Below are 23,104 nucleotides of genomic sequence, written 5' to 3' on the forward strand. Positions count from 1 at the left end.
CAAGTTTCGGTTTTCTTCAAATTCTTCAAATAAACATATATTATATTATCCAATCGCATTATCTTGCCTCTGTCAAATTTATGACTATACAACAACAATGCACTTTTACCGGAACCTTCTCCTCTGTATTTGTTGAGGTAGCAGTAGGACAACCAAAGGAGTTGTGCGTATTATCATCAGATGATCATTGACGCCATCTACTGGTTACATGACAATAAGCAATAGTTTAAATTTAAACCAATTATTAAATAAAGGACTTATTCAGAAAGCATTTTGATTAATTATTGTTTATTTGTGGAAGAAAAGTGATATTCAATACTTTGACAGAACCAAAACGCTGCATTGACACTCTGGTATTTGTGTATTGGATTTGTATTGATGTAGGCTATTATTACCCAACATTCAGGGAAACGACAAAAATAATATCAAGACATATCACTCCAACATATATCGAAAACAAAAAGACGTAATATTTAAATAAATATTGCCTGCTGGCTCTTAAAAGATGTTAAGAGCCAGGCAATCATTTCGGACAAATGTGTGACGTCTAATATAGAGGACGGGTGCGTAAAGACCACCTCTGACGTCTTCAGCCTGCGCTTTGTAGGGGACATCTCTTCGGTCGGGCTGTCGGTTTTAGAAGAATAGTAAATATGGCCCTTAGGGTTATCCGGCAGGTAATTCCGTCCGGATCAGCGTTCTTCAATGCTGGGATAACTGCACAGACGGTAGGGACTGAATATTGCGAATTCGTTCATTCATTTTGAGCATGCGAAGAATGTCAAATTTACAAGGACAAGCTAACGTCCCTTAGCATCACACAGGTGCAGCAGTCGCAGAGGTTGCTGGCTCTAAAGTCGAACTTCACTAGACGGACACCTTTACATTTAGTCTGACAGCTCTATTAATGAAACATGCATACATATGGGAGGATGGAGCTCTATTTTTTTGTTGTTAATGTCATAATTTGTTGTGTGTTTACTGTACACTAATGTTTTTATGTTTATTATTAAGGCCGGCATCCACACAAGTGCAGTACGAAACCTTCGTTATGGCTGGTGGACCTATGTACTGGGCGAGAGGACAACTCCAAGATTTAAAGAGTTCAGCAAAATTATCTCCGTTGATGGCAATTTGGCCTCTGGGAAAGGGGCACTCGCGCAAAAACTGGCCGATAAACTAGGTAAGCAATGAACTACCATGGCAACACTTAGTAGCATATCATCTGAACATTAATTATATCAGAAATATATCAACACATGTTATGTATAGCTTATAATCATCTAGATAACCTATTGATCTGGTACTACTGGTTAATAACAAAGACGCTAGTTCACTTCACTTACTGTAATCCTCTTGGCCCCCTAAGGAGCATGGTAGCAGCATTTATAGCAGCAACTTCATTTGCCTTTCATAACAGTTTTGCATTTCTTTTACAATTTTTGCTTTTGATTGTGTGGAGATATGTTTTGGATTTGAAATGTATTTGATTCATCGAGTCTTCTCTATGTATGGTATCTTTCTTTCAATAGGTATGCTTTACATGCCAGAGGCAGACACTTTCTACATGGACAAGATGACTGGGGAGAAAGAGCCATTGCCCGAAGCCTACAATGGGATGTGTAACCTGGAGAAGTTCTACACGGACCCCAAGTGTGGGGACGGAAACTCCTACAGGCTACAGCTGTGGATGTACACCATGCGTCTGCTGCAGTACTCTGACGCCATTGAGCACCTGCTCACCACTGGTACCTACTGATTCACTTTAATACAAAATGTCTATATCTAAATTATATCTGACAGGTGCTGTAGGTAAGATTTAAGATCTACAATTTGAGTGTGATATGTTACAAATTGCATAGCCATCGGTCAGATTTAAGTGGACCAAATGCTCTGTAAATACATCCATTTATTTTGTACAGCTGCCAGCAAAGTTTTGACCAATTTGTGCATCACACACATCAGAACCCTGATTGGTTCTGTGAATCCATCTTACTGTCAATCACAGGTGCTGTGATTGACCACCATGCCAGCCGAGCCACGTTCACACATGCATGACATAGTTGCACAGCCAGTTAGATTGGACTGAAAATCTCCTGCCTCCTTACTGGCAAGGGGGTGGCACATCTTAAACATGACAACTTTAAGTTTCAAAAGCTTGCTATTTTCTCCCATTTCTTATCTGTTTTTACAACTATTGAATCTTACCTACAGCAACTTTATATTATGCCGCTTTTCCACCGCCAGTACCTACTCGACTCGACTCGACTCGACTCGCCACGCCTTATTTGCGTTTCCATTGGCAAAAAAAGTACCTGGTACCTAGTACCGGGTACTTTTTTTTAGTACTACCTCCGTCGAGGTTCCATGCCAGCGGAGTAGGTACTTTTGTGTGACGTAAACAGGCTGCTGGTAACTGATTGGCCAGCGGCTGTAAATGGGAATATTCACTCAAGTTAAGTTGTGTCCGGCGTGGTCGGAGTCCACGAACCCGCTCCCGAGGGGGACACTGATCAGCGTTTCGCCGTGTGTGTCGCTCCTTTCCCGGGGCTAGTTAGGCTGCGCGTCGTTATGTGTGTCGGGCGTGGTTGTGTGTGTCCGGCGTGGCTGGAGTCCACGGACCGGCGTTTCGCTGTTTCGTTTCAGTGTCGTTCCTTTCCTATAGGGCTCGAGTTTCGCCTCTATCAACGTTACCGTATGACAACAATAGACGCGCAGTCATTGCGCATTTTATTTTATTTTATTTCCCATCATAACCTTTCCCGGGAATCAGGAAATAGTCTTGATCAGATTCAGATTTCCCGGGAATCGCGTCTCCCGTGATTAAAACCTAATGACGACCCGCCCATGGTGGAGAGGTTCTTTTCTACGACCCGCCCACATTGAAGAGGTACTTTTTTAGATGGAAACGCAACCAAACCGAGTTGAGTCGAGGCGAGTCGAGTCGAGTCGAGTTGGTACTGGCGGTGGAAAAGCGGCATTAGTTTGTTTCTTTGTACATGAAAAAAGGTATGAGTTACGACTACTAGGCAACATTTTTTATTAAACTATTGTATTAAAGCTACTAAAAAGGTGGGTTGGAACAATCATACAATGGAAATTGGAGTGACAACGGAAATATATATACGTATTTGTAAGGTAGTCCAATACATAATAAGAGCATCACAACAAAACTTTGCGCTTAAACAGGAGGTGGTCATGATGATTATTATGATGATGGTGATAATAATAAAAAATGTTATATGTATAATAAAATTGTCACCCAATGTGATGTGTGCTCTAGGTCAAGGTGTGATTCTGGAGCGCTCCCCTTTCAGTGACATGGTGTTCATGGAGGCTATGTACAAACAGGGCTACATCAGGAAACAATGTGAGTAATGCTTTACATGAAAATCCTTGCATGTATTAATCCTAATCCTCCCACCCATGTATTGCAAGAAAACACTCCTGGTTTTGTAGCATTGCTTTTGTAGTATTGCTTTTGTGGCGTTACTCCACTTAAAACATTTAGCAAATGTTTTACATTTTATCTACAAAAATGTTGTCTATGTTTTGGTGCTATGACAATATGACAATAACTCCTATTTCGGTTGGGCCGAATATATCCAATGCTAAGCCAAAGTAAGCTTTTTTAGAAATATCCATTTGTATTATAAATTGGCTATACTCTGCAGCCCAACCTTGCAGGAATTAACTCCCTGTTGCTGACAAACAATGTTGGTTTAAAATTTTTGGGCTAAAGCATTAAATAGAGTCTACTCACCATATCAATCTGGATTGCAGGTGTGGACCACTACAACGAGATCAAAGGCATTAGCATTTGTGAATTCCTGCCACCCCATATTGTGATCTATGTGGACCAGGCAGCCGAGGAAGTGCAGAAGAAGCTGAAACAGAGTAGCCAGGTATGGAATACCTTGAAGCCTGCCATGAATCCATCCATGACTTTATTTTAAATTGTGATTGTTCCCATATCCGAGTCTGTTAATATTCAGGCTTGTACAATACAGGGTCTATTGGGCCAGGCCCTGAGTAACCAAGTATCTGAATAACCCTCTGGTAGGACACTATTTGCAAATTGAAATTATCATTCAAAGGTATTGGGTATATTATAAGACTGATTGCTTAATCTTATATTTTAATAATGAAATGCAGCTGAAACCCGCCTCTCCATCAACGAGTAAAGTGGTAATAGTTTCATATTGGATAGTCAAAGTAAGTAAATTGTTCTTATATATATATATATATCAGTGGTGGCTGGTGGTTTTTAAAGTGAGAGAGGAAGGACTGCGTGCTTGGTTGCCATTGGCCTGCTTGCACTGTTAGTGGCATATGGTGACATAAGTATGTGATATTCAAGTTGTTTCAGGGTGAACCACGAAATAGCTGGGAGGGATAATTATGTGAATAAAATTGATGCAAATCCACCAGTGGCAGCATTGTACTTTGAAAGCTGGTGGGCAGCATGTCTTGGACTACAAGGGCAGAAGGAAAGAATGCAAAGCCAATTAGTCAAATCAGGTCTACTCTTGATTTGTAAAACTAAATAAAAAAATCTGGGCCTATCGTTGGGCCTATTTTTGCCCTCAGTGACTGAAGCTATTGGTTGTGATTTGGCTGTTTATTTTCAGCTACAATTGTTTTAAGAAAAATGAAGACACAAGACCAAAAGTGATGCCATTTAAAATGCATCATGCTCTGAATCATTTACTTACTTCCTTTCCACAATATTAAACAGAACGGTCAGAGTAACAAACAATTAAAAGAACAACAAGAACATCATTTCACATCTATTGACATGGGCTGTAAGCCTAACATTGTTTGAGGCAAATGTGGATGTTAATGGATGTTTCAGAATGTTGGTCATGGTGTTAAGCCAATTAAGATTGAGGGACTTCATTTATAGATTAAGTCAATCCTCCTCGCTGTTTGTGTTGCAAAGATATCAGTGACCTGGTCATACCAAACAGGATAAGTGATTTCAGAATAACGGCGTGTGTAACTCCACGTTTTCGCCACCCTTTCAAACGGCTTGGTAACCCAACGGTGGAGTACCGAAAAATAGGTAGACTCAGTGCGTTTATTTCGGCAGACTTTTGGCGGTGGAAAAGCCAATAAGCGAACCAAACCGCACCGCTCGGTGGAAACACCAATATAAGCGAACAGAGCCGCACTGTACCACAACGAACAGTAGCACACCGCTCGGTGGAAACAAGGCATACGAGCGGGTTTGTTGGTTCTCGTAGCCTAGAGACTTGAGGGGATAAACCCTCCCTCCGGGCTGCTCCACAGCCAGGGCTCCTGCTTATTGGTTCATAGCGCAGCCAGGGCTCCAGCCTATTCGTGAATAGACCGCTGAAGAATAAGTCCCGCCTCCGAGGCTCCTGGTTCCCTTGGTCAAATGTCTATGGGAAATAACATGGGGTTTTTGAATGATAGTACATAACATACTGTAGGTGGCAGAGAAGTAAAAGCTGCGTCACGTTTTGAACTACACCCATTTTCCACCTTCAACTGTGTTTTTGGATTGTCGGTGCCGTTAAAGAAGTAAATGATTATTAATGCTACTTTAACGGCACCAAATATTTCCCATAGATATTTGACAGAGGGACCTGGAGCCTTGGAGGCGGGACTTATTCTTCAGAGGTCTATAGACATTGACGCGATTCAGATCCCTTAGCTAGTCCCACCCACTCAGAGGAGGACTTTCCTCCTCTCTCTCATTGATCCCCATGTTATTCACCGGCCACCAGTAGTTCCCAAGAAATGAATGGGAGTCAATGGAGGCTGAGGGAGGAACGTCCTCCCCGAAGTAATATTCACTAGGCGATAGGGGGTGCTAATATCCCTTTACCCAGGGAAACAAACATTACATATACAAAGGCATTAAAGTAGTCATATTTAAGGGCATTAATTCATTACAGTAGTCTGGGCAATCTACACTTTTTTTTTTACTCATCAATGTTAAGGAGGATCTTCCTCCCTCTCCTCACAGGAGAAGCCTTGACATATATATATATATATATATAGGTCCTCTTCCACTAACATTGGAATCAAATCATCCCTTTCCCTTTTTGTCGGACTACCGCTTTGTATGTCCCTTCAGAGGAGTCTGGAATTGAAGGGACTGAAGTTTAAATTGGCTCTTTTTGTCACCTCATTCTTCACAGCATGTCACAAAAGAAAGTTGCAGAAACATTTTAAGAACCGGCTGGCATATGCAGCAAGAAAATGGGATTATTTTATCTTTGCAGACAGAAATGAGGCTTTCATGATTATTTTTTGATTCACTAACACACTTTTAATCTGCCTTTTTATTATGTTCTATCTTTCTTCATGAAATCCATGTTATTTAATTTAAAATCATAACCTACATATAACCAGTACTGTGCTTTTCTGAAACTGTGGACTTGTTGAAAGTTGTGTACTCATCCATTGTCTTGGCAGGCTTGTTGAATAGCAATTTAGCCTCAGACTGTGTTGTTCACCTTCCAAATGATGTTTTAATGTGATTTGAATTGGCTAATTTGTCAGTAGAATGGATCTCGGAGAGCCAATAAGACATTTTTATCAACGCAGCTACATCAACTAAATGCACACTCAGTTAATGAATTGGCTGCCCCTGAAACAAACGTGTGAAAAACTATCCTATCTTTTATCCACCTAATCTTCAGTTTTTACTTGATACTGCAGAAAAATCATACTCTTTATCAGGCCTCCATGTTTACTTTTTTTCCCCTACGAGCACTGCGATCCTAAGTTTACATTTTAGGGGCACAGTCCACACAAGTAGGGGTACAACTAAACAACATAGACGCAGATTCAAATGATAGGAATTCATAAGTTTATTTCATTCTTACAATAAAGAACAGCTATTTTTGGCTACTGCCATTTATATTTATGTGATAATTAACAATAGATGTTATCACAATTAAAGCATGACTCTGTACCAGTGCCCATCCTTATTCTCAAACCCATTTTTAAGCAGAACCGCAAATCATACAATATGTATAGTGCAGAAGCTTTTGTAGCCACTACCACTGCAATAGGCACGTAGGGCTTCACCTCGCTGTGAACAGTCAAGTTTCGGACCATTATCTTGTTATCCTTTTTCAAGCAATCACAAGCAGTCATGTCGCAAACCTTTGTTGACGAACACAGTAGATGGGACAATACTGGTTGATCAACAATACCTCTGACTTCTTGGAATGCGTGAAGGGGCATGTTGACAGTTATTTCTGAAAGCCGGGAACATGATCTATTTTAATTCTACATTAGAACTGCGCCTAAAGGCTACAATCAACGGTTTGAAGGATTGAGTAGGAAACAGTCAACATGGGGGCAGTGGTCTCTCGTATACTCCTCTGTAAAGTGCTGTACGTAGACATGGAGAGCCCTCTCTGTCGTCGGAGACCCTCTTCATAGCTCTATGTGCACATCCATAGATTAGTAGACGCAAAGGAGACAGACGGAGACGGCAAGGGCTGTGATTGGTCCTAATTTCCGGAATCATGTTTCCCGGTTTGACTTTGCACCTTATTTACTTTGTACCTTGTTTTCTTTGTACATTAAGGACCAATAAAACACAAATTAGATTTGAAAAGCTTTGGAGGTTTATTTACAACACTATTTACATAGTTAGTAGTCATCATACGATCGATCGGGCGGCGGATTGCATTATGTATATGTGTATATATGTGTGTGTATATGTGTATTCGACATTGAGGGGTCTCCGTAGTTACGGAGTCGGATTATGGATTACGGAGTCTGAGTAGTATACTTAACACTAGTATACCTTTAATGTCAATTAAAATTCGCACAAGGGAATTATTATTAGTGTAAGCAAGCGAAATGTTTGCTTTGTAGAGACCTGCCCTTGATTAAGTGATTTATATGTGTCTAAATGTGGAGCCCACATTTTTTTTGGAAGAACAACATGGCAGTTTAGTTTTAGGGCAAACACCTGGATGATACCTAATAAATATAGATTTTTATTGGATGTTTCTTCTGATAGGTTAAGTGATTACGATCTAATGCTTTGTCTTGTTTTTGTATCTTCAGTCTCATCTGCACAATGTCCCCCTGGCGTATCTGACGGCAATCGAAGATTCGTACAAGAAGAACTTCCTGCCAAAAATTGGGTGAGTGAATGAATGAAAGAGATGTGAGATATCTTTGGAGATAGCTTTTTTATTATTCAAATAAATAAATAGATGAATTAGACATAAACAAAAGCTGAAAGAGCGAATACGAAGAGGTTTCTTTTCACAGCAATAATAAATAACATTTTGGCCCTAGTGTGTTTTTTCTTTTAAAAAACGGTACTCCCAAAAGTGCAGTGCAGCGGGGCACTCTCAATGTATCCTTATTCAATTTCAACAGTGCACACAGTCCTTCAGAGGATACTTTAAACTCGGGCACACAAAGGCTTGCCGCTTGGCACAAAGCTCTGCCTGGTTTTGAAGTGAGTACTTCAGCACTGCCAGGCTTGAGTCCCGGTGGGGGCGAGTAGCTTTTCTGGTGAAATAATCTCTATGTGTAGCTCCTGTGTGCCGTCCTTCATATCCTGCTCAGCGCTCCAACTCGAAACAAATAACCTCCAGTGAGATGGGCTTTGATCAAAATGTTGCCTCCACACACTTCGGCATGTTTTTATTGTGATCGAAACCCAGGGATGATGAGTGTCTGTGTACGGAATGATGTCATTATCAGAGAGAGAGAGAGAGAGAGAGAGAGAGAGAGAGAGAGAGAGAGAGAGAGAGAGAGAGAGAGAGAGAGAGAGAGAGAGAGAGAGAGAGAGAGAGAGAGAGAGAGAGAGAGAGAGAGAGAGAGAGAGAGAGAGAGAGAGAGAGAGAGAGAGAGAGAGAGAGAGAGAGAGAGAGAGAGAGAGAGAGAGAGAGAGAGAGAGAGAGGCCAGAAGGAGATTCATGCCTGGGTGGCTCCAGTTCTAGGACAACGCCAAGTGTCACTGAAACAAAGTGGTGTTTGTGTTGAAGAGCCATCGGAAAATAACTCTGTAATTTAGTTTCACAAGAGTACAGTTCCACTCGTAACAAATGAGGCATTTAAAGTGTGGCCCTTTTTCTGTATTGACTGCTGGACCAAAATAGGAAGTGCATAGTGCAGTTCTGCTCCTATAGTTCCAAATTAATATTCAGGATGAACCTTATGCTGAATGTTTGTCTATTGTCCATGTTTTATTGCAGCGCAACCTCAGAAGTGCTTGCCTATGATACAGTTCAAGCCCAAGATATTGAAAGGGTAAGAGTACAAAAATAATGAGTTGTGGAATCAACTATTTTCACCATACCCTCATAGGTCCAGAGGAATTGTCAGCAAATTATTTGTAAAAGTTATAATAAAAAAAAAAAACATTATGCTCCACATGTTTATATTTCATTGAAATGTTTCCCTATAGGGCCAGTAACGTCCATAGTTTCTCTGTGACATACTGCAGTCATCATACTTAATGGATGTCTGCATCCTTGTGTGTATTTGTATGTGTGTATATACATATATTTACTTTGGGTATTTCTGTTGTTACCTTTCTGGACAGGTTGCAGAAGACATTGAGTATTTGAAGTTTGAGAAGGGACCATGGTTGGATCAGGATGATGTCAGCTACCACTACATGAGAATGCTGTAAGACTTCCTAAGTATCCTAACCATACCCACACTGGAAAGCAATGCAACCAAAAAGTGTTGTGCTGAGCACACTTGGTATAAGTCCAGTCTGCCCTCTCTAGCTATGTTTGGCCCTCTCACGGAGAAAAATTACGGTAACTATCGTTACTATGAAGTATTTATAGGAACAATTTGATCAGGTTCTGACCGACAGCCACCACACAAGAAAATGGTGGCGGCCCGGTTAATGAAATGAATAAAAAACCTCAACATATTAGCTTGTGAATAGAGAGGATCCATTGCATATACATGAGCACCAAGTAATCAAGTGACTCAACGAAAGCATTGATGAATACAGAAACAGGATGTATCCCAGTATACTGCCTATGAAACTGTGCTGATGGAGTGGTGTCTTCGCCTTCCAGTGTGGAAGACAAACACAAGGTGGCCAACCTGACCTTCATCCCCAAGTTCCTGCCGGAAATCACCATCGGCGCCCACGAGTACGACGAAAGCTACTACAAGTTTAAATCGGTATGTATGTATGTATGTATGGCACGGGGGGGGGGAACCAAGTCCACTGGGCCTTGGCGGATGGGTATTCTACACAGATCGTATCGCGGATTGTGAATTACACGCCTGCCCCTACAGAGATGGTATCTCCAAAGTCCTAAGCCCTTTTCTATTGCTTTTTCTTCTCCGATAAATAAATGAGTTTGTTCCTTTATCTTCCTCTATCCCCCTCCCTTGTGAGCTCCGTTGTCAGTGATACGCCGGCACACTGCCTTCCACCGGGACGAAAGTCATTTTCCTGCTACTTTCAAATGGCGAATCGGTTTGCTCGCTCACGGGACGGCAAATGCCACGTGGAGGAATATCCCGCCAGGTCCTGGGCATCATCAGTCTTGCAGGAAAACATTTGTGTGTGACCTTTTCTGTTTATTCAGTGAGACTTAGTTGTTTGCGCCACCCCCCCCCCCAAACCATTGCATCCATTGCACCAAACATGGGGCAGTGTAACTGTGCTACAGGTGACTTTGACCTGACATTTTCTGCACGGAAACGGTGGTGAGAATGCGGAACGGTTGCTTTGGGGGGGGACATGATGTCAGAGGACAGTTTGGATTCAAAGTTCTCTGGGTACTGTTTTTGTATTGGTAGGCACCGTGCTATCGGGTACAATACCAGGCACGGATGAGGCTCATTCGATTTTGATACCAAGATTGAATCCAATTACTTTTTAATGAACGCTGACAAGCCTTGGGTTGTTGAATTAAAAGCCTTATGAATGCACCTGAAATTCACCCCCCCCCACCCCCTCCCTTCTCCTCCACTGCCATTTTCATCGCTTGGCGACTGCACCAACAAAGACTGAAGTTGCTTTTTCTTAACTATGACATTTTAATGCACCCTTACTCTGTGTGAATGCTATTCCCTTGGCCTGTCAGGTAATACAAGTATTACAGAATATACACTTGTGCATGAAAGGTGAATCTGGGAAGTGATTTGAAAATAAACCCCATGTTTCATGTCGGAATTAATGTGATGACTCAAATGGTTTGGAGGTCATTACATTTCTTTGGCAGCGTTTTGATATCAAAGACAATAAGCCAACGTGGGCGGTTGGTATTTGGGCACATGGCCAAGCCACATCATGAAACCAGGAATGAAGGTCATGTCTCAGCGAGCACAGGCCGCGGTTATTGCCTCTTTTTTTTCCGGTTGTTATTTTAGTTGCTTCCATTCAATGCGCCACATTTCCAAACGGCAAGACTAATGTGCTGACAAAGTGCATGTGACAGAGGGTGGCCCGGCTGTCTGTCACTCTGTCACTGATGTGCCTGCACATTAGCCCTAACTCATAATGCGCCGTTTGCCAACGGCACGCCATATGATGGACTGGGACTGGATGGGCGCTCGGCCTGACGATTAGTCAGCGGGTCTTGTCATGGTCGCGGGACAAACCCCAAGGATCGACATGCATCCTCCTTACCGGATACTTCCTCTGCAAAGGCTTCAGGGAACAGAGCCCTGATATCTTTTTTTCCATCAGATAAGCACTCTTAAAGAAATATATATAACATCCTGCGTAAGTGTTGTTTTGGATTTAAAGAGTGTCCATCAGGGAGCGCCATCGGCTATGGGCCTCTGTTGCATGACTGCCAATGGCGGTGACTAGTGAGGCCATGAGAGCGATGCCTTCCACTACTATAAATGTATTCATTCATTCATGTCAACGTTTACTCGCACACTGGGTGAATGTTTTGTGCCCGCCCCGGCCTGTCAATACAATATCCTTGTCACCTCAGTGACAAATGCCCCCCTCCTTGTTAGTGGTAGCCAAATCTAAACTCTGCCGTGGTTCTTTTTCTTTTCACTGTCTGCGGCTTCCTCTGTTGTCGTCCAAGGTTTGATTTTAGATGACTACAGAATAGAATACACATTCTATGCAAGGCCTCTCCTTGTAGGGCCAAAGGACAGGATAATGGAGCCTATTCTAAGAAACGAGAAACATGTTTTCATTTGGTTATTGTCCCCTGCGCATGCAGGAGCATAACTTGGGAGTAATAGTTAAGTGCACTCACTTTGTTAACCGCCACAGTTCCAAAACCCTCAAAGAAAGTGATGCTGCTGTGTGGCTCCAACGCTACCATTCAAATGCATAGGTGCATCCGAGGACGCTGTTTTAACCCTGTTTCCCTCGCTACGGCTCATTTAATCGTGGGCAGGCAACCGTCTAGTTGCATTCATTTGACTGACATTCATTCTCCTCCTCCCAGCTCCCCGGGAAGAAGTACGCGGAAGGTTATAATGAGGACGTTGGAGACAAGAACATCTGGCTGAAGTAAACAATGGAATCACCGTTGTAAAGTTCATTTTTCATTTGTGCACAAAATACTCTGATCTGCCCCGTGGGCAGAGGAAATTGATGCCCATGTCCTATTGCAGAACAGCCCCTGCGTCTGTTATAGTCTGTGTGCATTAAGGAGAATTATACACCCTAACATGTATGTATTAAAAACGAGATCCATTTTAAAGCTGGCAATTGTGTTTTTTTTTCTTAATACATCCCCGGGTTGAGTTTAAAAGGTGTTCACTTCAGTAGATGTCAGCAGGCTTCTGATAAAGATCCTAGCTTTCTCAATTATCTAGTCAAGGCTGATAATTGTAACCTGACATTCAGTTTCTAGCGTTGCCCCAACAAAGCAGCCTTAAAGTCGATAACTTAGTTACTACTTAAGGGAGTGCCTAGCAAAACTCTCTTGTGATAAGCTTAAAAGGCATTACATTTAATAATATACTGCAAGTGTGGGCTATTAGTCAAACTATTAAGTCAAATTGGAACAGATCTATTAAGAACATCAGGGCCAGTAGGACAGTTTTCATTTAATCCTGTAATGTTATCTTAGAATATAGATCACTTGATCTATTTGCTGAAAAAGAGTCTCTACAGGCCTATTTCATCATTAAACATGAGTAGAGAGTCAACATTTTTTACTAAAACAACTTCTGTGTTAATGCTGAATTATAATTGACAAATATATTCCTGTTTCAATTTGCAATTGTGTCCCCTGTGATTTGTAAATACATAATACACATACAAGTACAAGTAATCAATCGACCCAATTGGCCTTGGGTTATTTAAGTGACATACACAAGTGAAGTGTCATTAGCATGATTATAATCTATTCATGATCCAGTTGAATTATAACGGAAATGGCTCCGCTCATTCACTGGTCTGTATCCAGTGGTGAAGATGAAAGCGGTAGTCAACGATTTGAAAGTTGTTAAATGGAAGGTAGCTTACCCTCCAAGTCTTCAGGAGTATTAAGATGTAAATGAAAACATGCACGGCCCCAGCAGGTCTCCTGACAGCAGGGTGTCTTTGATCCCAAGTAGCCTCTCCACATCAGTTAGAACTAAAGGATGATAAATCAAACTTTCTGGGAGACGAACTCTGAGGAAGTCTGTGGGGTAAATTTTCACTTTGTACTTTGATGCCTTCCTCAACAAGAATGATGTCACACCTAGCATGAGTCTAAAGAGTGCAATGGATGAAACTTCAATCATAATGGCAAGTACAGCCCTCCCTCATTGCACCTTACTCACATTCAACCTCACTCCAGCGTCCTATCCTTAGTGTTTGGGCAACAATACTATGGCCCCTATATACACACAAATCCTAATGCACTTTGACATGAAGTGCATGCTTGTAAAAGTACATCTTATTTTCCTAGATCTGCCTATAAGCCTACAAAAAGAATGTGGTTGGTCTTGTGGTCTGATGGACCAAGAGGTTTATTGACATGTACCAAAGAGGCCTAGAAAATGGGCCATGGTTTTAGTGTTGTGCTCTATGGGGTTTATTATGGCAGTTTGGTACCATGGTCACTCCAAGGACGAGAGAGAGAGACAGCCAGAGATAGTGGGAGAGAGAGGGGTCATCCGCCCTCTGCTGGTTGAAGAGCATTCCTTAGGGGGTGTCCCGCAGACACTAAGCACTGTCCTTGACCCTCCCCAGGTCCAGAACAGCAACAACAGCCATGCCGGCCGTTTGGTGTATAGGTTCATCAAAAATAATGACAAGTGTGCAGCCAGCCCAGCCCGCTCCCCTGTCCCAGTACTATATGCTTACCCAACAGGATTTTAACAACATCACACACACACACACACACACACACACACACACACACACACACACACACACACACACACACACACGCAGGCACGCACTCGCTCCCACACACACATTCATACCCAGTGTGTACTTTACCACCCATTGTTTTTGAGGGGTTTTTGCACCAATGCACTGTGCATTTATCTGGTTCCAAACATGCCCTTTTTCTTGGTCAAGCAGTGATGAATGGAATGACGCATGATGTAGCCTCCACACACAACTGGTCAGAATAGGAGGTTGTCCCTTTTGTGCAGGTCCTAGAGTGAGGTTTTGTGTAAGGTGAGCAGGTTTCATCTTCTCCAACATACACTATTGAATGCTATTATGTTTCTGAATATTGAAGTTTAAAATGGGACCACACTGCAATAAAAAAATGGATTTGTTCACCCATGTCAAACTCTGCAGTTTTAACACAATGCATATGGAGATAAGGACTCATTCTTTTTTCCAAGATTGTATCTTTCCTTCAGCTTTTCTTTCTTTCATTTTTTTTTTATTGTACATCGTTTTTTTTCCATTGGGTTTTACAGGCTGAATGGATTCTTCGACCAAACCCTCTTCACACAGTTTTTGCCCCTTCATTTCTGCTTCCTTTTGTCGGCTAAAGGGGCCCCCTTGTTGTTCTAATCAAGTGTTGATTGCCGTTGCTGATAGCTGCCCACACCAGGCTCAATAGCTGAGTGCGCACGAGAGACGAAGGGAATTCTCCAATTACTCAGCGCCCGCTCCCAGATCTCAGCGCTGATATCGCCAGGCAATTCTTTGCGATGGACATTAAATGCTAAATAGGTTATTATTCAAAGGACGTCTCACGGACATTTTGACTCCACCACGACCCTCCCTCCCTCTCACGAAACATTATCATATATACAAATGTAAATAATACACTCGCACACTATATGGGATGACTTGGATTTGTTGGGGGAATTTCAAGTTTAGACGCAATCAATAAAATATAGTGATTATTAAAGCTGTGTAGTTAAGATTCAAGATCGGGTGAACAAAGAGAGCAAAAACAACAGATGAGAGAAGGAAGCGAAAAAACGTCACCTCACCATTGCGATGTTGTATTAAAGCCACTTTGACACTGATTGACAGATGGATTGGTCGGATATCAGAGGAGCGGTCTAAGATCTAAATTGGCTCAAACAGAGGCAAGCGACGTCAACTCCAAGATAATCTCATTCTCATAGCACATTTCATTCACTAAGGGCTGATGAATGGTTATGGTATTTCTAACAAATTACAGTCAAATAGCCTAATAGATCTTCAATCTTACCTACAGCACCTTGAATGGCAAAAATATTTTGGCCTTTCTTTATATGTCACATCTTGGGGATGACTTAGCTTTATACGCTTATAAATGGGTATGGGAAAGGGTGAGGTGAAGCATATTGGTATTTTGTCCTTCTTAGCTATAGATCTACTATCGGTATATAGCTAGTTAAAAACAAATCATGTTCACTAGCTGTGTAAATTAACAATGTTGGATTTGTTACTCTCATGAACAAGTTGCAAATGTGGGTACTTTCCATTTGGATCAGGAAGCAAATGTATAACTGGCTTTAAGAACAGCTGTTTCAGGACAGCTAAAGTTAAAGTCATACATGTTGAATTGAGACATTACACTTGCCTTTATTTGTCAAAACATAAAGCGTGTCATGCCCTGTTGAAGACGCAATGTTTAGAGGATGGCTGCTCAATCTGTTGGACAGTTGGAGCTATGGAGGCTTTGTTTTGAGATTCTTTCATGTTTCTGGAAAACATGACATGGCATCTATACCTGCCATGGTAGGTTACACCATCGTTCAGGGATAAAGCTGGAATCCATTTCTTCACCTGTCCTACGTGGAAACATCTGCACGGTACGGGACAGCATGCAACGAGTGACGGACTTTCACATATCCTATTGTTCGCTTTGTACTAGGGACCACTCCATTTCCCTCACCAGCCTCTGAGACACCATGTTTTTCTGCACCTGTGACCATTATGGATAAGTGGGTGAGGAAAGCACACCTTGTTCGTTTAGAGTGTACCTCCACACATTTGCATCAATATTACATGATGGGTTTAGTTCCCTCTGATTTTAGCCTCTGCTTTAGAGGTAAGTATAATGATGTACATTTGATGGTATTCACTTGAATATGCTGTGGGAAATCCTGGGCTGACACACTGAATCAACACCGAGCATGATAAGCTGTCGAAATAAGATCTGTAATCTGTTGGCTTTGAGTGACACATACAATTCCTATTTCTTATCCGGTGGAGCCTCACAGACCTTAAGGTATTACAGGACATTAAAGGATTTATTAATATTGTGCTTAACGCTCTGTTAAAGTTGTGATATGGACGCCATCATCAGGTGGTTCTAGATAGACACGTTGCATGAGAAACGCAGATAGCGTCAAGCAAATGACCACCGCCACTCACTCGCTATATATATAGGGTGCGATTTGTTGGGGGGGATTGGAGGGATCACCCCCCCCCCCCCTCTCTGTTTTTTAAAATAAAATCAATTAATAAATACAATTAAAATTTTATGTTTCATGTCTTTTTAGTTTGCATTAAATATGAATGTTCAACTGTTCGAAATGTAGGCTAATAGGGCCTACCATTAAAAAATAATGAGGCCTGTTGATTGCCTATTTTTTCATGATAAAAAAACAAATCGCACCTTGTATATTTGACAAATCGCACCTTGTATATATATATATATATATATATATATATATATATATATATGCAGTGAGGAACAGCGGTTCAATAGTGAGGTGCGAGCAAAGCAAGTCAAAAGTGACATTCAACATCTCCCGAAGGACTGCAACGCAAAAGCAAATCACAGTTTCAAAAGGGGGCACTCTTGCACTGTCAAAGTAATGAGCTCATTTTTCTCTCCGTTTGAACACATTGGAAAGATGAAAAAAAAAAACAGAATCTTTTGATATGTATGTTTTCATGGTTTATGGTTTAGGTCGATGTTTTTGTCTGGTGGAAGATTTTGAGTCTAGGGTCTAGATTTTCTAAGCGGTGGAGGGGGGAGGGAGGGGTTATTTAGCACTTTCCCTGAAAAAGATTTATTATCATCACTTGAAAAAATCTAGACCGTCAGTTCTTAAACGTCGCTGGCAGGAACATCTGAGGCGATGTCCTGTTTTTTGTTGTTTCACAGCAACACCATCAATCAAGCAGCGATACAAGCCCTAAGTATTTTTGACAAACATCTGTCGCCTGCACCTGATTGAGAGTCCCTAGCCATCATAGCAGGGTTTAGTTTGAATGCTATTCATAAAATGTAGAAGCCATTTCTGATGGATTGGAAACAAAATGTCGATTGTTTGTTGTCCTGGCTCCCCAATGGTGGCAATATCTACAAACTGACATCAGGACAACAGAAACCCTGCACATGTCACAGACTCACGCTCATCTGTTCAAAGTGCAGCTTGATCCATTAATTCTTTACTCTTGTGTTTCTATAACATGGCACTTGAAGCTGTTTGCTCATTTGATTCATTTAATAATGTATTTATAATAATATTGATCTTGAACGACAATTCAGCAATCAGCATGTGCTTCTATGTGTTTTTGAGAGAGAGAGAGAGAGAGAGAGAGAGAGAGAGAGAGAGAGAGAGAGAGAGAGAGAGAGAGAGAGAGAGAGAGCAGGCAACAAAGCATGCACTCCAAAAAACTGTTGACCCTTTTTACAAAAGCCCTTTTTCACTACAATAGGTTGGAATATAAATCATTGTTAGAAGTCATCACCCATTGTGACAAAAATAAACATACATTTTTTGGTTGCAATTTATCTTGTGAATGTTCACACTCCCACAGTCCTCGTCCTCCTCATAAACAACCGTTTTCCGCATAGCATTGCAGGTTAAGTTTGTTTAGTTCTGTTGGCTGATATACGTGGGCTGTTGGCTGACATTGGAAAGTCTTAATAACAGTCAGACCTGATGCAGACATGCAGTTGATTCAGCCACTAAGCCTTGGGTGAAAAGCAGACTCTGAACCTGAGACTGAAGTTGAACCAGCGTCTCCAGAGTTGCCGAAGTTGCCAGTAATATGCCAGAGTTCTGATCTTTTTGTTCTGTGTCTGTATGTACATCTTAAAATAGTGATAATTTTAATGGAGAACCGTAGCAGGACGTTAATGTTGATTCAAACAGGTACAATCTGCTGCACAGGTGGAAAACCACATAATGCAAACTCTGATTTGAGCTGATTATTTAATATTGCTCAGATTGTTATACTATTATCTTCAGGAAGAGGGGTAAATTTGCCTTGGCAGCCTTGCCACTTCAACCAGCAGCGCTGATTATGATTATTATTAGTCGCATGATCATTTAAGTACAATGGTGTTGTATCTTTTCCAGATTCACCAAATCATTTGAAATAAGTTAACAAGGTGCAAAAGGTATGTGTGAGAGTGTGTTTTAAGCCTCATAAACATCCTGTGATGACGTTTCATGTGTAGGACTGGTGTGTGTGTGTTGATAGTTACTCTCCTGCCTTTAAGAAGTGCACACATTTCCATTAATTCTCTTAATCCTCATTCCTAATCATCCCTATGCATACATGGCTTCCTTCGAAGAGTAATAAAACAGATTTACATCCACAGCCATTCAGTCAAAGAGGTTGCGTGAGTGATAAGAGAGTTTTATTTTTCTCTCCACCATAAAAACAAGTTATTGTTGTATTTCATCGCCGCTGCGAAGCCATATGCTTAGTAACAACATCACAACAAACTTTCATTTGTACTTAATTTATATTCGCCGTGCACGGGTTCCTGTTTAATCAGAGATGCATGGAGGGCGGACTCAGGAAGACAACAACACAAACACGATGACAGATCCTGTCGGAGCTGGGTGGAGCAGCTCTGACTCTACGCTTCCACCGTCGCTCCACAGCACTACACACACGTCAGTCCGTGAGGCATTTGAAAAGAAAAGCACCGCAACCCACGACAGGTGGCGTGCCGGGGACAGGGCGGGGCTTTGGATACGATGGGGGCTATCTTCATCAACATCATCATCATCATAACAGGCCCATCATAGACACTGACAAGAGACGTGGAACAGGGGCCCAGGAGATTGGAGATGTATTAAGATCTCCAGCTGTTCCTGTGTGTGTGTGTGCATGTGTGTGTGGAGGTGTTTTGAGCTAATCAGGATAAGGTGTCACTGCCTTGACAGTTACGGCCACAGCACGTTTCACACGGTTGGTGTCCTCCTTTGACAGTGGGGGCCCACGGGCGCTCCACTTCAACTCCAACCTGAATCGACTCTCTGTCTGTGTTGAAGTCTCCCTGAAGTTTACCAGTGCACGCTAAATTTTGTTTGTGGACCACTGCACAACACACTGAGATCCAAACACATTAAGCACGCAGCCAGCCATGCCATTGATGCTAGAGATGAGTGCTGGCTATAGACTGAGGTGTAGTTGCTATATTGGAATTATTAAGAAATTCAAAAGCTATTTATAATAGCTTTCATTATAAGATGTTGAATGTACATAGTCACATCGCTTACTGTTTATTTATGAATGATTGTCAATCAAATAAGGCTTGACTACTTTTTTACTTACTGTATGGTTACAAAGGATATACAGTATATGTTTGTGTCTTTATTACTATGTTGTAATTTGACATAAACACATATGAATACATATTTCTTAATTACACCTCCATAAACCTTAAGACATGTATTTCCTTTGAAGAAATGACAATGTGGTACCAGTATTAAACATTTATTGTATGTTTGAAAGACCATTCCCCCATTCAGATGTACACTCATATGATACTACATCATCATCATGATCATCATCATTTACTATCCTCTACATGCGACACCTGTCTCAGCATAACATACTATATTATAATATCCTTGGGTCAGATCACAGTGTAACAGTACATATATCTGCTGTGAGTATAAAATAAACTGTTATCAGCATCACCAGTGTCATTAAGGGACTCAATAAAGAACATTGAGGGCCTCCATATTAAATAATGGAGTCACAGTGGCTGTGGCGCCCTCCCGGTCCCAGCCTCTGCGACAGAGGAAAAAGGGGGCAGAATTAATGGATTGTGTACAGCGACAGAAGAGAGAACGGAGCATCCTTTGTTGTTTCACTCGGGGATGCCTGTAACAGAAACAAGGCTTATTATCAACACAGATGCTTCTGTTTACAGTACAGCTGTTTTCTCCCTACCCCCTGACAGCCCTATAAGAGACCCAGGACAGGGACCTTCTCCTCCAAATCATCCAGTGAGGCCCCCCCTGTGACAGGGTCCACCCAGGACAGCCGCCCCCTGCAGGGGCAGCACAGGCAGCTAGGCGAGACGTAGTGGCAGAGGCCAGGTCAGCCCACCTCTGCTTTTGCTTTTACTGCCCAGGGCTCCGAGGGGGCCAGCTGACAGGGACAAGGGAGCAGCTATCCAGGGGGCTGGAGCTGCCAAGAGGGCATGCAGCCCTGCCCCCTGGATGGTGCCCTTCTGCCGGAGTGGCGAGACATGTAGGCAACATGCCATGCTGGCTCAGCACATGTAAACCACGCTCAAAGTTGGTTGGTTTTCCAGTGCCTTAGGACCGCTCAGTTTGAAACTAGTCTTGGCATGGCTTGTAGTGTTGTTCGATTTATGAAAGAATGTTTTGGTTTGTTTGGTTCTGTGTCTGTATGTTAGTTATTTTAGCAGGATATTAATGTTGATTTAAACAGTTACAATCTTCTGCGCAGTTCGAATACCACTCAATGCAAAATGTGATTTGAGTTAATCCTTTAATATTTCTCAGATTGTGATACTATTATTTTGAGGAAGATGGTGAAAGATGGGTGGTGGAGTGCGTTCAGACTGCATCTTGGCCCATGAAAACTAATTCATCAATATGTTTCTCTAGTTTCTGTAATGTAGCAGCATATTTAATTAATTGAATGTACTCACAAGATTCTTACAACTTCTGGGTTGTTTATTCATGGTTGAATGCAATTCAGCAGAGTTAGGGCCAGCAGAGTTTAGTCGTTAGGAAGCCACATGTCCAACTAATGTCTTCAGATAGGCCTCGCTGTGCAAGAGACTTTACCCCTACCTACTCCTCATCAAACATCACCAACAACAACAACAACAACATCTACTTCAACAACAACAACAACAACAACAACAACAACATATACATCAACAACAACCACGCTTTGCAAGGCATCTGCTTACTTGTAAATAGTAAGTACTGGTGGAGGCTTCTGTACAGAAATATACATGTGATCCGCATTGTCCTTCAATAGCACTTTACCGTTTGTGATATTATATGCTGAGCTATATTGTAGCCTCTTGTGTATCGTGTCTTGCCAACTTAACTGCTACATGAACTCACCCTAGCAGAGTCTCCTGACATTAAAAACATTTAGTCAGGAATGAACCAACAGCACAGGGTTTGGAGTTCTGTTGCCTCAGCAGAAATGATCAGCTATACACACAAACAAACACACACACACACACACACACACACAAATACACACAGACGCAACTGCACTCACACACCCACACACCCACACCCACACACACACACACACACACACACACACACACACACACAGACAGACACAGAAAAATGACAACATCCATTTATCTTTTCTGCCTTTCTTTCGTCCTGGGGGTTAGTGGCCACCAGGGTGTCTCATCACCCCAATGACACCGGCTACAAAATGACCATCCTTAGGTCCCTAAGAGAGTATTTCTCCTCAGGCCCGGAGGTTAAAACGTAACAAAATAAACCCATATCTATATATTTGTGGTTTTTTTTCGCTCTATAAGGGACTCATGTTTCACTGCAAAAATGCATGTCTCCCTATGTGTGTGTTTTTGTATAATTTGTCAGCATGCTGTGGCATCTTTATACTAGTCAGCTTCCTCATGTAGGCCATGGAGCCGCAGTATAGCAGCTCTTGCCTGGTATCTGTGATCAATGTGCATACGCAGTCTATGATTACCATGTGAGGATGTGGGGAGCAGTGCTCCAGCACGCAGGAGCCCTCCACCACTTGACTTGTGTGGAGGTTCTGCAGTGCGGAGGGCACGAAAAAGCCAGGGCCTGCAGCCATAGCTCATGGTGGGTGCCATCTTGACTCAGTGATTCATCTTGTGCTCCTACAGCTTTTGATGAAATATGTATATGTTGTTCTGCGTGGGGGGTGAACCAAGGTGTCTGCTCTCCTCGTCTCCCTCCTGCACGCTCACTCGATTGTGGAGCCCAGAAATCAAGCCAATCGCTTTGGTCCTGGCTGACCCTGCATCAGTGAGGGGGTTTCACAACAACTACTTTAACAATTAGCGACATCATATTTACGGTAATTATTTTCACAGTTTACATTTATTCATTAAGCAGTTGCTTTATCTGAAGCGACTTTACAAGTTGAGGCTGAGAGCACTTGAGGCATACAATCTAAATTGGTCAGGTGCAAAAAAAAAAAAAAAAAGTGATAGGGCTACACAGCCTTTAGTTTGAAACAACCAAAACACCTGGATGGACCGCAGAGCAGCCATAGGAGTCAGTAATACATTGTTTGTGGTAATAACACGTGTAGTTGGCCTCTTGGTTCTCCATCTCCTCTAGTTTATCCCTCGCTCTTCTATCAGACTTGTTAGCTTGCTGACCCTCCATCTTGATCAGGTTCTCTTACCCCTGGAGCCTTCAGGTTGAAGTAATCACTCTCTCTCTTTCACTCTCCTTCTCTTTATATCTTACCTTCCCTCTCTCTCTCTCTCTCTCTCTCTCTCTCTCTCTCTCTCTCTCTCTCTCTCTCTTTCTCTCT

The 23,104-nt window shown here is 42.0% G+C and overlaps 1 protein-coding gene across 1 annotated transcript; it reads left to right on the forward strand.

Moving 5' to 3' along the window:
- Window positions 1-588: 588 nt before the first annotated feature.
- Window positions 589-12,666, forward strand: ndufa10 (NADH:ubiquinone oxidoreductase subunit A10). The gene is made up of 10 exons (XM_084479016.1): window positions 589-728; window positions 1,015-1,183; window positions 1,533-1,748; window positions 3,284-3,370; window positions 3,784-3,905; window positions 8,062-8,141; window positions 9,207-9,261; window positions 9,557-9,642; window positions 10,050-10,158; window positions 12,405-12,666. Exons 1-10 carry the CDS (start codon window positions 654-656, stop codon window positions 12,471-12,473), a joined length of 1,068 nt encoding a protein of 355 aa, XP_084335142.1. The 5' UTR covers window positions 589-653; the 3' UTR covers window positions 12,474-12,666.
- The last annotated feature ends 10,438 nt before the right edge of the window (window positions 12,667-23,104 follow it).

The sequence above is a fragment of the Micromesistius poutassou genome (genome assembly GCF_964030765.1).
Source record: "Micromesistius poutassou genome assembly, chromosome: 14".
NCBI lineage: Eukaryota > Metazoa > Chordata > Actinopteri > Gadiformes > Gadidae > Micromesistius > Micromesistius poutassou.